At 37.1% G+C, this 14,073-nt stretch overlaps 1 protein-coding gene across 1 annotated transcript; it reads left to right on the plus strand.

Annotated features, from left to right (window-relative positions):
• The first annotated feature begins 139 nt into the window (after window positions 1-139).
• ERICH2 (glutamate rich 2) lies at window positions 140-13,796 on the plus strand. Its single transcript, XM_008138586.3, has 5 exons — window positions 140-218; window positions 2,684-2,868; window positions 11,287-11,344; window positions 12,908-12,979; window positions 13,598-13,796. Exons 1-5 carry the CDS (start codon window positions 191-193, stop codon window positions 13,717-13,719), a joined length of 465 nt encoding a protein of 154 aa, XP_008136808.2. The 5' UTR covers window positions 140-190; the 3' UTR covers window positions 13,720-13,796.
• Window positions 13,797-14,073: the final 277 nt, after the last annotated feature.

Genomic DNA, 14,073 nt, shown 5'->3' on the forward strand with positions numbered 1-14,073 from the left:
CCTTAGATGTAGAGATCAGGAAACCTCTCATGAAGCTCAGTGTGTGTTTGTGAATTAACTGAGGTGAGACAGTTCCTGTGACATCACACAGTCTTGAATTCCTTATTCTGATCTTCCCCTGATGACATCAGTGTGATGAGTCAATGAACAGGCTGGATACACACTGGGAGATCAGAGTGGCTGTGAGCTGATGGACACCATAAAGGACACAGAATCAGGTAGCCAAGCCATCCTACTCTTGGAAAGACTTTTTTTGGTTTGTGCTCGCTTAACATTGTTTTCTCTTAAGCTTTCCTGGATTTCCTCATTTTCTCCTTTCTACACAAGTGTTTCTACGTTATTTAGAGTAGCTCCAAAAGGCATCTCACAAGCCTTCCCAGATACTCAAAATCTGACAAGAAAGAGATGGTGTAGCACAAGTTAGTGTGAAACAGAGCTGTCCATGGAGCCAAAGGAGTCTTATAAGCTTGTTCAATAGTGTTTCCCAAAGAGATGCATTTAGGAAACATATAGTAAACTTTTTTTAAAAAGTACTCTAATAGCATATTTTCATGTGTGTTGGGAAAAAAAATAAGATGTGGTTAATAATATGGCCCTAGCCAGTTTGGTTCAGTGGATAGAGCCTATAGAATGAAGGGTCCCGGGTTTGATTCTGGTCAAAGGTACATGCCAGGTTGCAGGCTCAATCCCCAGTAGGGGGCGTGCAGGAAGCAGCCAATCAATGATTCTCTCTCATCGATGTTTCTATCTTTCCCTCTCCCTTCCTCTCTGAAATCAATAAAAATATATATTTAAAAATAATAATAATATGAACTCTGGAGCCTAACTGACTCCCAGATCTACCATTTAATTAGCAGTGTGAAGGTGGACAGGTTATTTAATCTCTCTGTCCCTCAGTTTCATCTATGCATGAAATAAAAGTAAATCCACTTTGGGTTGAGAGAAAATGAGTTAATATATGTAGTGTTCAGAAGAGTAATGGGATATAATGTGTTAGGATTATTATATGTTACTTTTATTAATCCATCAGTTTCATGTACGATAATATTTATGATCTAACAAAGTATATAAGTTTAAAAAGTAGATTCAAAGGAGAATATTAAGTAATTAGTACAGGTGAGATATATATATATATGGTAAAATGGATGAAGATAGTATAAGAATTACTGAAGTTTGAAAAGTGTTTCACTAGTTTGTACCAAGGAGATTTTACCTCTTAAATATTTCTCTATCACTTCCTCTCCATTCCTACTTTACCTGTGCCCTATCATGTCTCTTATCTGGATTCTTAAGATAACTCTAATCTCTTCCCTTACTCTTTATTTTTGTCTTCCCTCAAATACACTTTTTACCGTGCTCTCCAAGTTTTCCCTCAGAAGTGCAAAATTGATCATACTTGTTTCCTTACATAAAGTCTTTCATTAATAGCCCCTTCATTCTTAAGATAGTCCCCAAGGCTTCTGGTCTACAAGACTCTCCATTATCCAACTAGCCCCTACTAGACTTCCAGCCACATCTGTCACCATTTCAGCCTTAACCTTGACCCTTAAGCAGCATCAGAGTGATTATAGGCAACACACATTCTTCTGTATCGGCTCATGCTGTCCCCTCTGCCGGGAAAAACTGACCCACTCAGACTGGACAGCTCCTGACCACTCGCCAGGCAGGGGTGTGGCCCTCCTTTGTTCTCCCATTTCCCTAGTACACATCTTCATCACTGTTCTTCCATACTCATATTTTATAATTATCCACATGTTTCTGACTCCCCAGTTAGAGTTTTTGCAAGTACTCTCAGATCAAGGACCATTCATTTTTGTGAAGCTGGGACTCAGCATAGTGCCAGGCACTAAATGGGTAGTCACTCAGTAGTGCTTAGTTTTAATTGTAGGGTCATCTATGTTTGGTCATAGGTACTGTGACTTAACATTAAGGAAAATCATTAATAATGTTATGTAACCTCTGGTTATATCTAGAATATCCACGGGTGTTTCTTCCTAATGTGTGTGTGTGTGTGTGTGTGTGTGTGTGTGTGTGTGTGGGTGTTGAGAGAGAGAGAGAGACTTTATTCTCAAGTATCCAAGGAGTAACATGACCTAAGAAGGACTATTTGCTTCTCAGCCTCTCCAGCCTTTCAGTGTGTGTGTGTGTGTGTGTGTGTGTGTGTGTGTGTGTGTGTGTGTGTGTGTTGAGAGAGAGAGAGAGAGACTTTATTCTCAAGTATCCAAGGAGTAACATGACCTAAGAAGGACTATTTGCTTCTCAGCCTCTCCAGCCTTTCTTTTACTCTCCAAGCTCTTTATTTTGTATTTACCTTCTATAAGAATAATTTAAGAAGTATGTTTCTGGAGGTAAAATAGCATTAATTTCTTTTTTCTTGAAATTATATTCTTTATAAACAAAAATATTTTCTATTTATTAAAATTTCAAGCACTAAACAGTTAACATTAACATCAGCTCAATGTTATAGGTTTGGGTTTTTTTCCTCTTTCATTTGGCAGTTTTATTACCTTTTTTGAAACTGTAAATCAGTGCTGTTTAGTCAATAAAAAATAAAACATGCAAAACTCCAGAACAGAAAGCCATATAGGCAACATGTACACTTGTTACATTGTCATTTAGGAGTAAGCATTTAAAATTTTTGAACTTTTTAGTATTTATTGATTAATTATGTATGTTGTTTTAGGTGAGGTGGGCAAAGATGAAGTCATTGCAAAGCAGGAGAAAAATAATGAAAATTGCCTTCAGGTTACTGATGATAAGTTATCCGAGTCAACAAAAGATGATGGTGAAGATGACACCAATGATGAAAATAATGAAGACAGTGGCCCAAAAAAGGATACTCGTGCCCCATTAGAGTTAATGGCAGAAGTAAGCTTTACTTGTGCATTATAATTTAAGAAACTTAAAAATATTAAAATAACTAGTACATAGCCTTGAGGATTTAAAAAATAGTAAAAAGATCCTTGCCATGTACAGATGCTTACCTGGCCACTCAACTCTCTTACAACTTTCACCAGGGGAGTGGTGAGAGAAGATTCTAGAACTGACTGACAGTATTATGGTAAAAGGAGCAGGAATAAGAGTAGATTTGGTATAAAACTCTTAAAGGACTGTTTAAAGGAATGCTTTGTACATAAAGCATGGGCACCATGCTAGTTACTGGGAATGTGTAGAAATAAAGACAGTTCCCACCTTTGAGAACTAACAGGCAAATATTATTTACATAATATAATTTATAATAAAATGAAATGTGTGCTAGTAGAATTGTTTATGAAATTCTCTGGGGACAGAGGATTAAGTAATTAAAAAAAGAAACAGGAGAAACAAGATAAAAGGAAGAGACATGAATACATCTTAGAAACTTAAAGGAAGAGGGAAGGGTAAACAAGAGGAGAAGGCATTCCTGACACAGGAAATAGCATATGCAAAGGCATTGAAGCCTGAAACATCACAGGAAAAAATTGTACATTTACTGATAATTCTGTGGAGAACAAAACAATTTTACCTCACTTATTATGGTGTCACAGTCTACCATTACTTAATATTACACAATTTCATGTATATTGTACAAACTTTATAATAGTACATTTTCATGTCCCCTTCTCATCCTTGCTATTATTGTTGTCAAAACATTTTATTTCTATGTATGTGATAAGCTCCACAATGCATTATTATTTTTGTTTTAAAAATGGTCAATTATCTTTTTTCTAAAAATATTATTGATTTCAGAGAGGAAGGGAGAGAGAGAGAGAGAGAGATAGAGAGAAACATCAATGATGAGAGAGAATCATTGATCGGCTGCCTCCTGCACACTCCCCACTAGGGATCGAGCCCAAAACCTAGGCATGTGCCCTGACTGGGAATTGAGCCATGCTCTCCTGGTTCATAGGTCAACACTCAACCACTGAACCACACCGGCTGTGCTAAATGGTCAAATATCTTTTAAAGAAATTTCTTAAATTGGAAGATATTTCTTTTTTCCCCGAATACATTTTTATTGATTTCAAAGAGAGGAAGAGAGAGGGAGAGAGAAACATCAATGAGAGAAATACCCATCAGCTGCCTCCTGCAATCCCCCTAGTGGGCTGGCCATGTGCCCCAACCCAGAAATCAAACCAGCAACCTTGTACATGGGATGATGCTTAACCAACTGGGCCACACCTGCAGAGCAGAAGATATCTCTTTTTTGGAATACATTTCTGGTGCTCTTTTTTTTTTTTTCAATCCACACCTTGCGGATATTTTTTCCATTGCTTTTCAAAGAGAGTAGGTGGAAGGGAGGGAGGGAAGGAGGGAGAGAGAGAGGTGAGAGAAAGAGGTGAGAGACACATCGACTGGTTGCCTACCACATGCTCCCCAAGCAGGGACAGGGAGGAATCTGCAACTGAGGTAGGTGCCCTTGACCAGGAGTTGAACCCATGACCCTTCAGTGCACAGGCTGTTGCTCTAACCACTGAGAACACCGGCCAGGGCCATTTCTGGTGTTCTTTATAGCTTTGTGAGGGTCCAACTTTTCATCTGATATTATTTTCCTTTTACCTGAAAAAAAAACACACACACACAAAAACTCTTTCAGTGGGTATGGGTGGGTGGGAGGGAAGAGATCAACCAAAGAACTTGTATGCATATATGCATAACCCATTGACACAGACAATAGGATGGTGAAGGCCTGGGGCAAGGGAAAGATGTGGGCTAGAAGGGGTCAATGGGGAAAAAAGGGGATATATATAATACTTTCAATAATAAAGAAATTTTTTTAAAACTTCCTTCAGCATATTTTATAGGACAATTCTGCTGACAGTGAATTCTTTCAGCTTTTGTCTGAAAAAGTCTTAATTTCAGCTTTTTAAAAGGATATGTTAGCTGGAGAATTCTAGGTTGCCAGGTTATTTCCTATAATTTGAAAGGTTATTCCACTCTAATACTACTTTCTGAAAGATGCATAGTTTCAGAAAAGATGTCTGTTATTATCGTTATCTTTAGTAATCCACATTATGTCATTTTGTCTGTTTTTAATTTTTTTCATCTGTATTATTATTATTGGCAATTTGATTAAGATGTGCCTTGATTCTTCTGGTCATTGAGATTCTTGGATCTATCAGTTTATAGTTTTCACCAGGATTGGAAAATATTCAATTAAGTCTTCAAATATTTTTTTCTGGCCCCTGCTCTCTTCATCTGGGCTATAATTACACATATGGTAGACCACGCACTATTGTCCCAAGAGTCACCGATGCTCCTTTTTTTCCTCTGTTCTCTATTTCAATTAAGAAATTTTTATTGCTATCTTCAAATTCATGACCTTTGCAATTATAATCTGCTGTTAATCCCATCTTTCTTCCCTCCCTCCCTTTCTCTCTCTAATATATGAGAATATAACATATATTCATTTTAAACATTCTATTTATCATCTCCCGAAGTTTTATTTAAATATTTTGTATCATTTCTCTCCTTAGGTTCATATTTTCCTCTACTTTTGTGCATATGGCATATATTTATAAGAGCTATTTTAACATGTTTGTCTACGATGCTATCATTTTTGTCAATTCTACTTCAGTTTCTATTAAGTTTTCTCTATCTTTTGATAGATAAGATATAAATATATAGCTTAAATATATATTTTTGGCAAAAACATTTGAAAGTTGCAGACAGTATAAAACATCACCCCTAAAACTTGAGCATGCGTCTCTTAAGAATAATTCATTCTTCAAATTAACATCATACCCTTAGTACATCTAAGAAAATTATCAATAATGCTGTAATAAAGTATATTATATTCAAATTGAGACTTCCCAATTTGTCTTTGAAATTACTTTTATAACTGGATTTTTTTCCCCAGTCAGGTTTACATCAAAATTCATGTTTTTAGTTTACTTTTTAAGCATTTCTTTATTTTGAATGTCACAATTAATTTAATATGCAACCAATTTTTTAAAACCTGTTTTAAGCTTAAGTTTGAAGTCTTAAGTAATTTTCATTAAAGTCTTTATCCAAATATCCATTGTATGAGTTTCTTAATTTCACTGGCTTTTGAACTATTGAAGAAAATATGTTTATATTAAAAACATAAAATAGATCAATGCAAATAAAAAATAGGTCAATGTAAAGGAGCCTTTGAAATGGACCTCATGCACCTTTTATTTTCTGAGGCTAGTATGATTAATATAACACTTCATTAAATAGACTGGAGCCTGCCCTAACTGGTTTGGCTCAGTGAATAGAGCATCGGCCTGCGGACTAAAGAGTCCCAGGTTCGATTCCAGTCAAGGGCATGTACCTTGGTTGTGGGCACATCCCCAGGAGGAGGTGTGTAGGAGGCAGCTGATCGATGTTTCTCTCTCATTGATGTCATTGATGTTTCTAGCTCTCTATTCCTCTCCCTTCCTCTGTATAAAAAAATCAATAAAGTATATTTTTTTAAAAATAGACTGGAGCCTGGCCAGCATGGCTCAGTGGTTGAGCATCAACCTATGAACCAAGAGGTCACGGTTCGCTTCATGGTCAGAGCACATGCCCAGGTTTCTCAATCCCCAGTGTGGGTGTCCAGGAGGTAGCTGATCAATAATTCTCTCTCATCATTGATATTTCTATCTCTCTCTCCTTCTCCCTTCCTCTCTGAAATCAATAAAAATATATTTTTAAAAATAAATAAAGGCAGATGCCAATGTTTAAAAAAATAGACTGGATATTAGTTGATATTAAGAAATTCTTGTTAATTTTGTTTGGTGTAATAGCAATAATGTGATTGGCTTTTTAAAAATATTTCTTTATTGATTTCAGAGAGAAAGGGAGAGGGAGAGAGAGAGAGAAAACATCAATGATGAGAATCATTGATCGGCTGCCTCCAGCACGTCCCCCACTGGGGATTGAGCCTGCAACCCAGGCATGTGCCCTTGGCCAGAATTGAACCCGGGACCTCTCAGTCTGCAGACCAACGCTCTATCCACCGAGCCAAACCAGCTAGGGCGTGATTGGCTTTTTAATTCAAAGTGAAATGAGGTGATATCTAAAACTACTTTTAAATAGGCAGAGGGGAAACCAAGATGGCAGCATAGGTAAACACCTAATCTGCTGCCTAGCACACCAGTTTCAAAACTACAACTAAAAGACAAAACGGACATCATCCAAAACCACAGGAAGGCTGGCTGAGTGGAAATTCTACAACTAGAAGGAAAAAGAAAAGCACACTGAGACTTACAGGAGCTACGGAAGGCAGAGGTATGGAGGCGGGCAGGTGTGGAGAGGGCTGACAACTGAGTATGTGGCTGTCTTTCTCAATCGGGAGGGAGACAAAAGCTCCCGACTGCTCTGAACTCCAGTTCCGGGCGAAACTCTGGGGACCCAGACTCATACGGGGAGAAACTGGACTGTCTGGCAGCGGGCGAAACTCAAGGGCAGCTTTCTCTCAGAGGTGTTTGCAGCGATTACCACGGGACACTGAGAACCAGGGGCCTCTTAGGGCAGGGCTGATGGGAAGCCATCGATGTTTGCTCTGCCCTGAGACCCTGCCCCACGAAGCCATTGCTGATTGCTCCGCCCTGAGACTCTGCCCCATCCAAGCTGAGCACAGAGGCTTTTGCATATGAATGGCCTGGTCTTTTGAATTTTAAACTTACCTAACAAACTGCAGCTGAGTCAGTGAGACCCAGAACATCCAAAAGAAGGCCCAAGGCTCCACAGCAGCTTGCATTGCTTCACAGCTGGGCCTCATCTGGGCACCTCCAAAACCCAAACAAAGAAGAGGAATCTGCAGATCTCTCCGTAGTTCCTGCTGGGTGGCCTCAGGCAGAGGCTAAATTAGCAACTCCTTGGAGATCCAAGAGCCAGTGTACCCAGGGGTCAGAGGGGGACCATCCAGATTACAACTCCTCAGATCCATAAGGGACACCCTCAGGGGGCAGACTCAGTGAGCATCAAAGCCCCACTGAAGCCAATCTTGTCTTATAAGGGTGTCTCCAGCACAGAAATTCTTCCATCATAGACACTGCTGATCCTCACAGCCAACTGGCCTGGAGGGAAATTCCCCCCAGTGATACCAACAACAATCAAGGCTTAACTACAACAAGACTGTGCACACAGCCCACAAAGGGGTGCACCAAGAGTGTCCACCTCAGGTAACTGGAGAGGCTGAGCCACTGGATCCTATAGGACACCTAGCACACAAAGCCACTCTCAACTCAGGGAAGCAGCCAAAATGTAGAGACAAAGAAACAGGTCACAAATGAAAAAAAAAGTGGAGGAAAGCAAACGACTGGATATAGAGTTCAAAACCATGGTTATAAGGTTTTTCAAGAATTTTCTAGAAAAGGCCGATAAATTTAGCGAGACCCTCGAGGAGATGAAAAAGGACCAACTAGAAATTAAGCATACACTGACTGAAATAAAAAATAATATACAGAGATCCAACAGCAGACTAGAGGATTGAAGAATCAAGTCAAAGATTTGAAATACAAAGAAGCAAAAAACACCCAACCGGAAAAGCAAAAAGAAAAAAGAATCCAAAAATATTAAGACAGTGTAAGGAGCCTCTGGGACAACTTCAAGCGTACCAACATCCGAATTATGGGGGTGCCAGAAGAAGAGAGCAAGATACTGAAAACCTATTTGAAGAAATAATGATAGAAAACTTCCCCCACCTGGTGAAAGAAATAGACTTATAAGTCCAGGAAGTGCAGAGAACCCCAAACAAAAGGAATCCAAAGAGGACCACACCAAGACACATCATAATTAAAATGCCAAGAGCAAAAGACAAAGAATATTACAAGCAGCAAGAGAAAAACAGTTACCTACTCGTATGGGAGCACCCATATGATTGTCAGCTGATTTCTCAACAGAAACTATGCAGGCCAGATGGGAGAGGCAAGAAATATTCAAAGTGATGAATAGCAAGAACCTACAACCAAGACTACTCTACCCAGCAAAGCTATCATTCAGAATTGAAGGTCAGATAAAGAGCTTCACAGATAAGAAAAAGCTAAAGGAGTTCATCACTGCCAAACCAGTATTATATGAAATGCATAAAAGTGTTATTTAAGAAAAGGAAGAAGAATAAAAAGGTAAAGATAAAAATTATGAACAACAAATACATATCTATCAACAAGTGAATCTGAAAATCAAGTGAATTAAAAATCTGATGAACAGAATAAACTGGTGAATATAATAGAATCAGGGGCATGGAAAGGGAGTGGACTGACAATTCTCCGGGGGAAAGAGGAATGGGGGTACGGGAAGAGACTGGACAAAAATTGTACACCTTATGGATGAGGACAGTGGGGGGTGGGGTAAGGGCAAAGGGTGGGGTGGGAACCAGGTGGAGGGGATCTATGGGGAAAAAAAGAGAAACAGTTGTAATAATCTGAACAATAAAGATTTATTTTAAAAAAATAGGCAGAGGGGGCAAAAGATTATGCAGTGATATTGATAAAGCCAGATAGGTAAAATGTTAATTTTTGAAGGTGAGAATTGGGAGCATATATTTCCTTTACAATTTTCTCTACTTCTGTGTATATTTAAAATTTCCATAAGAATTTAAAAAATATAAACAGATAATAAAATAAGAGCAAAAATAGAATTACTTGAAACTAAAAGATACTCTTCTAAGTGACACATGAATTAAACAATTAAAATTATAACATTTAAAAATAGTTATAACCATAACACTAAATATTAGAACATTTGAAAAGTGCTTGAAGTTTCAAATGTTTTGATGATGACTCGAGTGACAGTAAATGAACTAAAAACGCCAAAAACTGGAAAAAGAATAAAATAAACATAAGGAAAAGTACAAAGAAAAGAAAGGAACAAATTAATAATTCAGAGTACAAACCAAATTAATATATCAATTTAAGAGCTAGATATTGGAAGAAAATTATGTAGATCAAACACTAGATATTATAATTAAAATGGAAGAAAACTACAAATAGGGATGAAAATGAACATGTCTTAACCCAGTGGTCGGCAAACTCATTAGTCAACAGAGCCAAATACAGTACAACGATTGAAATTTCTTTTGAGAGCCAAATTTTTTAAACTTCTTCTAACTCCACTTCTTCAAAATAGACTCGCCCAGGCCATGGTATTTTGTGGAAGAGCCACACTCAAGGGGCCAAAGAGCTGCATATGGCTCGTGAGCCGCGGTTTGCCTACCACTGTCTTAACCTTTTACAAGAATAGATTTTTTTTTAATGTAAGACAATTATTAATCTGAATAAATGAGAATTCTGATGAAATTATTTATAGAAAGAAGAGTTTTCTTACATTAGGAAAATATAATCTAATACCCATGGGAGAAACTTAGAAAACTGGTAAAGAACTGCCTCTTACAATGGCACCTGGGTATTACCAAATATATGGAAATGTGTGAGAAGTTTTTTTGTTGTTGTTGTTTAGTTATTTTTTGTATGACTCGATGTTCATGTCTCTTGGAGAGTAAACCTGGTGTATCTACATATGGTTCAGGATGTCACACAAGCAAGAACAATCATCTAAGTGTAGGCTATTTTTAATGGAAGCAGTTTAAATAACTAATAATAAAATATTAGTTTGGTAAATTACAGCCTAAGTAAATAAAAAACCTTAGGATATTTAATTCCATGGGAGAAAATGATCATGATAGGTGAATGTGAACATGATGTATTTTTAAAATTTACTGAACAATTCTAGTTTTTGTAAATATGTGGTCACTTACGGAAACAATATGAAGATGTAAAAATAAACATCACTGGATGGTAGAAATATAGAAACTTTTTAATTGGGGACAGAATGAGTATATTTAGCTTTAAAATTTTCTACATACAAAAATGTATTATTTTGTAACGAAAAATATTTTTAAAAATAGTAAAAGCAGAATGGTATGAGTGCAATACAAAAAAACAGTGAATATATGTAATTGTAAATCTTCATTTTTTTTACTAAGTATGATCATGTAATTATGGACTAAGTTCACAAATAAAAGCTGTATCTGAACCAAAAGAATATTCAAGTGATTAATGTCTTCACTATCTTCTCCGGTTGAATCAGCCTATGTATCCTCAGATTATTCAGTAGTGTACATATAGTGTGGCTGCAGAAAAGTAGAGGTATCATTCTACATATGTGGCCTTGCCATGAGATGTCCTTAAATATTCTTAATTGATTAACTGATTACAGACTCACTCCTGGAAAAACATGTGTAAATATTATAAGCAAAATAGTTCATCATTAATAGATATTTTCTAGGGTGTTTACAATTGACACTTAAATTCTCTCAGAAATTACTTATCTAAAGAATTTCTTAATGTTTTCCAGTTCCTGAGAGCAGAAATGAGCCAAGACTACCATTTGGCTAAAAAATTATGTCAGATGAGTAAGTACAAAATACTTTCAGTTTTCTAATCTTCTCTTTGTTTCTAAATACATTCCATAATATATAAGATGGTTTGATTATCCTAAGTCCAGTGAATTTCCCTGATAGTGTCTCAGTGATTCCTTGACAATAAATTAGGTTGGTTGGTATGAGATCAAGTAAAAAAGCCTAATTAATTACCACTAATACCATGAAAGTAAGTCAAAATCCTTACCTTTATGATAATGGGTAATTGCTGTCAAGTAGTGCAGCAAACCTTATTTAACATGCAATTATTCCACCAATATTTGAGTGCCTACATATGTCAGGCACTGGAAATACAGCTGTCAACAAAACAGATAATGATCCCACATTTATATCTAGTATCAGGCAGATGATAAAACTCATTTAAAGAGTGTGTCATAAATAATAGGTTCTATCTAGGAAAATAAAGTAGGGCCCTAGCTGGTTTGGCTCAGTTCATAGAGCATCAGCCTGCGAACTGAAGGGTTCCAGGTTCAAATCCGGTCAGGGGCACATGCCTGGGTTGTGGGCTCGATTCCCAGTGGGAGACTTGCAGGAGGCAGCTGATCCATGATTCTCTCTCATCGTGGATGTTTCTCTCTCTCTCTCCCTCTTCCTTCCTCTCTGAAATCAATAAAAATATATTTGAAAAAAAGAAAAGAAAAGTAGGGACGAAGGAATAGAAAGTCCTGGGAGGAGGCAACGCAGTTTCAAATAGGATGGTCCCAGAAGACCTCATGGAAAGACTTGAAGTTGAGGAACTAGTCATGTGGGTATCTGGAAAAAGTGAGTTCCAGGCAGGACTAATAGCAAATGTGCTGAGAGGCAAGTGTGCCTGACAACAACCAGGAACATAAAACTGGAGAAAATAAGCAAGGGAAGTGTGATAGATGAGGTCACAGAGGTCATGGGTTAAGGTTGTGCAGATTACATAGCACCTTTTCACAGCTTAGGGTCTTCGCTTTTTCTCTGAGTGGGAAACGGTTGGACATTTTTGAGTAGAAGAATATTACCCTATTTTTTTTTTTCTTTCTATCTTTGGTTTTTAGTGGTTTGACTTGATAGTTGTGATTTTTCTTTGTCTTTATACAAAGGGAGGCCTGAGAGGTTTCCTGAGTTTCTTAATTCTGTGGGTTGATGTTTTCATTACCTTTGAAAAATTCTTAGCCAGTATCTTTTAAAATATCACTTCTACCCTATTCTCTTTCTTTCTTTTCTTCCTGGCTCTTCAATTACACATAAATTAGACTTTGTTTTCATAGTGTCCCACATGTATCTTATACTCCGCTTTGTTTTGTTTTTTTCCATTTCTTTATATTTCTCTGCTTCAGTTTGGATATTTTCTGTTGTACTTTAGTTAACTTATCCTCTCTTCTGCTATTAAAATTATTTTATATCATTCTCTATTTGCACTTAAATACACCCATGGTATAATGGTTGGTGTTTTCGCTTTTGTGCATTTTTCCTTACTCTGATTGACAGTTTCAATCTCATTCTGAGGAGCCTGTTTGCTGAAACACTTTGACCATTAGTAACACACACTCTGTTGTCTGTTTTCAGTCCTAATCTATGAACCAGAAAATCCTGAGGCCAAGGAGTTCTTATCACTTATTGAAGAAATGTTGCTGATGGGTAAATTTAAAAATTGAAATCCATTCTTTCTCATAGAACTATGAGCAGTTGCTATTTAAAAACCCATTCTCCCAGGAGACTGGCAAAGTACATCCTCAGGATGTGGTTAAGAAAAGGCTGAATGGTCATCTTGGATGGTTAAATGAAACCAGCTTGTCCTTTGTGGATGATCAAGATGACTTCCTCTTCTCTGTGCGGGGGAACTACCCAAACAAAGTGGGCTTCCTGGGCACAGGTATTTGCACGACAGTCTTCAGTGGGAACAGAACATGCCAATTGCCCTTGTATTAAAGGAACTATCCCACAATTCCAAAGAAAGCCAGTACCCTCTGAATTATCCTATTCTGTTTAAGAATTACATTCATAATAAAAAATATTTTATAGATCTATAAATATTGTAAATTTACTTTCAATCCACAAACATCCAGTAAGAATATAGTCTTATTTGTACTACTACTTTACCCCTTTATACAGTTATCAAAGTTCAGCTCAGTTCTGAATATATATATGTCCCAAAAATATATATTTCTTAGTGGAGGGAGAATCAAGGAGAATTTCAATTTTTCAAAAGAGTGAAAATGTTAAGAAACATATTAAGCAATTCTCTTTCTGTGGCAGAGAAAGCTCAAAATCGTGAGGAAGATGAGGAAGATAGTGAAGAAGACAGTAGCGGGGAGAGTGAAGGAGAAAGCAGTGAGGAGCCGAGTGAAGAAAGCTCTGATGAATGTGAAGACGGGTGATGAAAGGTGCTACTATGGTTTAATCTTCATATATTTTCATTACTGTATAGCATGGAAATATAAAGAAGAGAACTGCATTTTCTTCTTCTTTATTTGGTATAGAGGTACTTTAATTTATCCATATTAGTTTGAACTTCTTCCTAATATTAAGGTCTTGATTCAATGTGAGTTACTCAGAGAGGAAAACAATTTGTATTTGAAAACACATAGCACTATGTGCCAGGTACTGTTCTACACACATTACTTAATGCAACAAACCCATGAGGTAAGTACTATTGTTATTCCCATTCAGCAGATGAGAAAACTGAGGCACAGAGAGGATGGGTAGCTTGCCCTGGCATCATATACCTATTG

The sequence above is a fragment of the Eptesicus fuscus genome, chromosome 11 (assembly GCF_027574615.1).
Source record: "Eptesicus fuscus isolate TK198812 chromosome 11, DD_ASM_mEF_20220401, whole genome shotgun sequence".
Taxonomy (NCBI): Eukaryota; Metazoa; Chordata; class Mammalia; order Chiroptera; family Vespertilionidae; genus Eptesicus; species Eptesicus fuscus.

What these genes read in the sequence shown, in the direction of transcription:
- ERICH2 (XM_008138586.3), top strand. Translation starts at nt 191, where the DNA reads ATGGACACCATAAAGGACACAGAATCAG. An exon ending in CATAAAGGACACAGAATCAG is followed by an intron (nt 219 to 2,683) that starts GTAGCCAAGCCA and finishes ATGTTGTTTTAG; the next exon opens with GTGAGGTGGGCAAAGATGAA. An exon ending in CATTAGAGTTAATGGCAGAA is followed by an intron (nt 2,869 to 11,286) that starts GTAAGCTTTACT and finishes AATGTTTTCCAG; the next exon opens with TTCCTGAGAGCAGAAATGAG.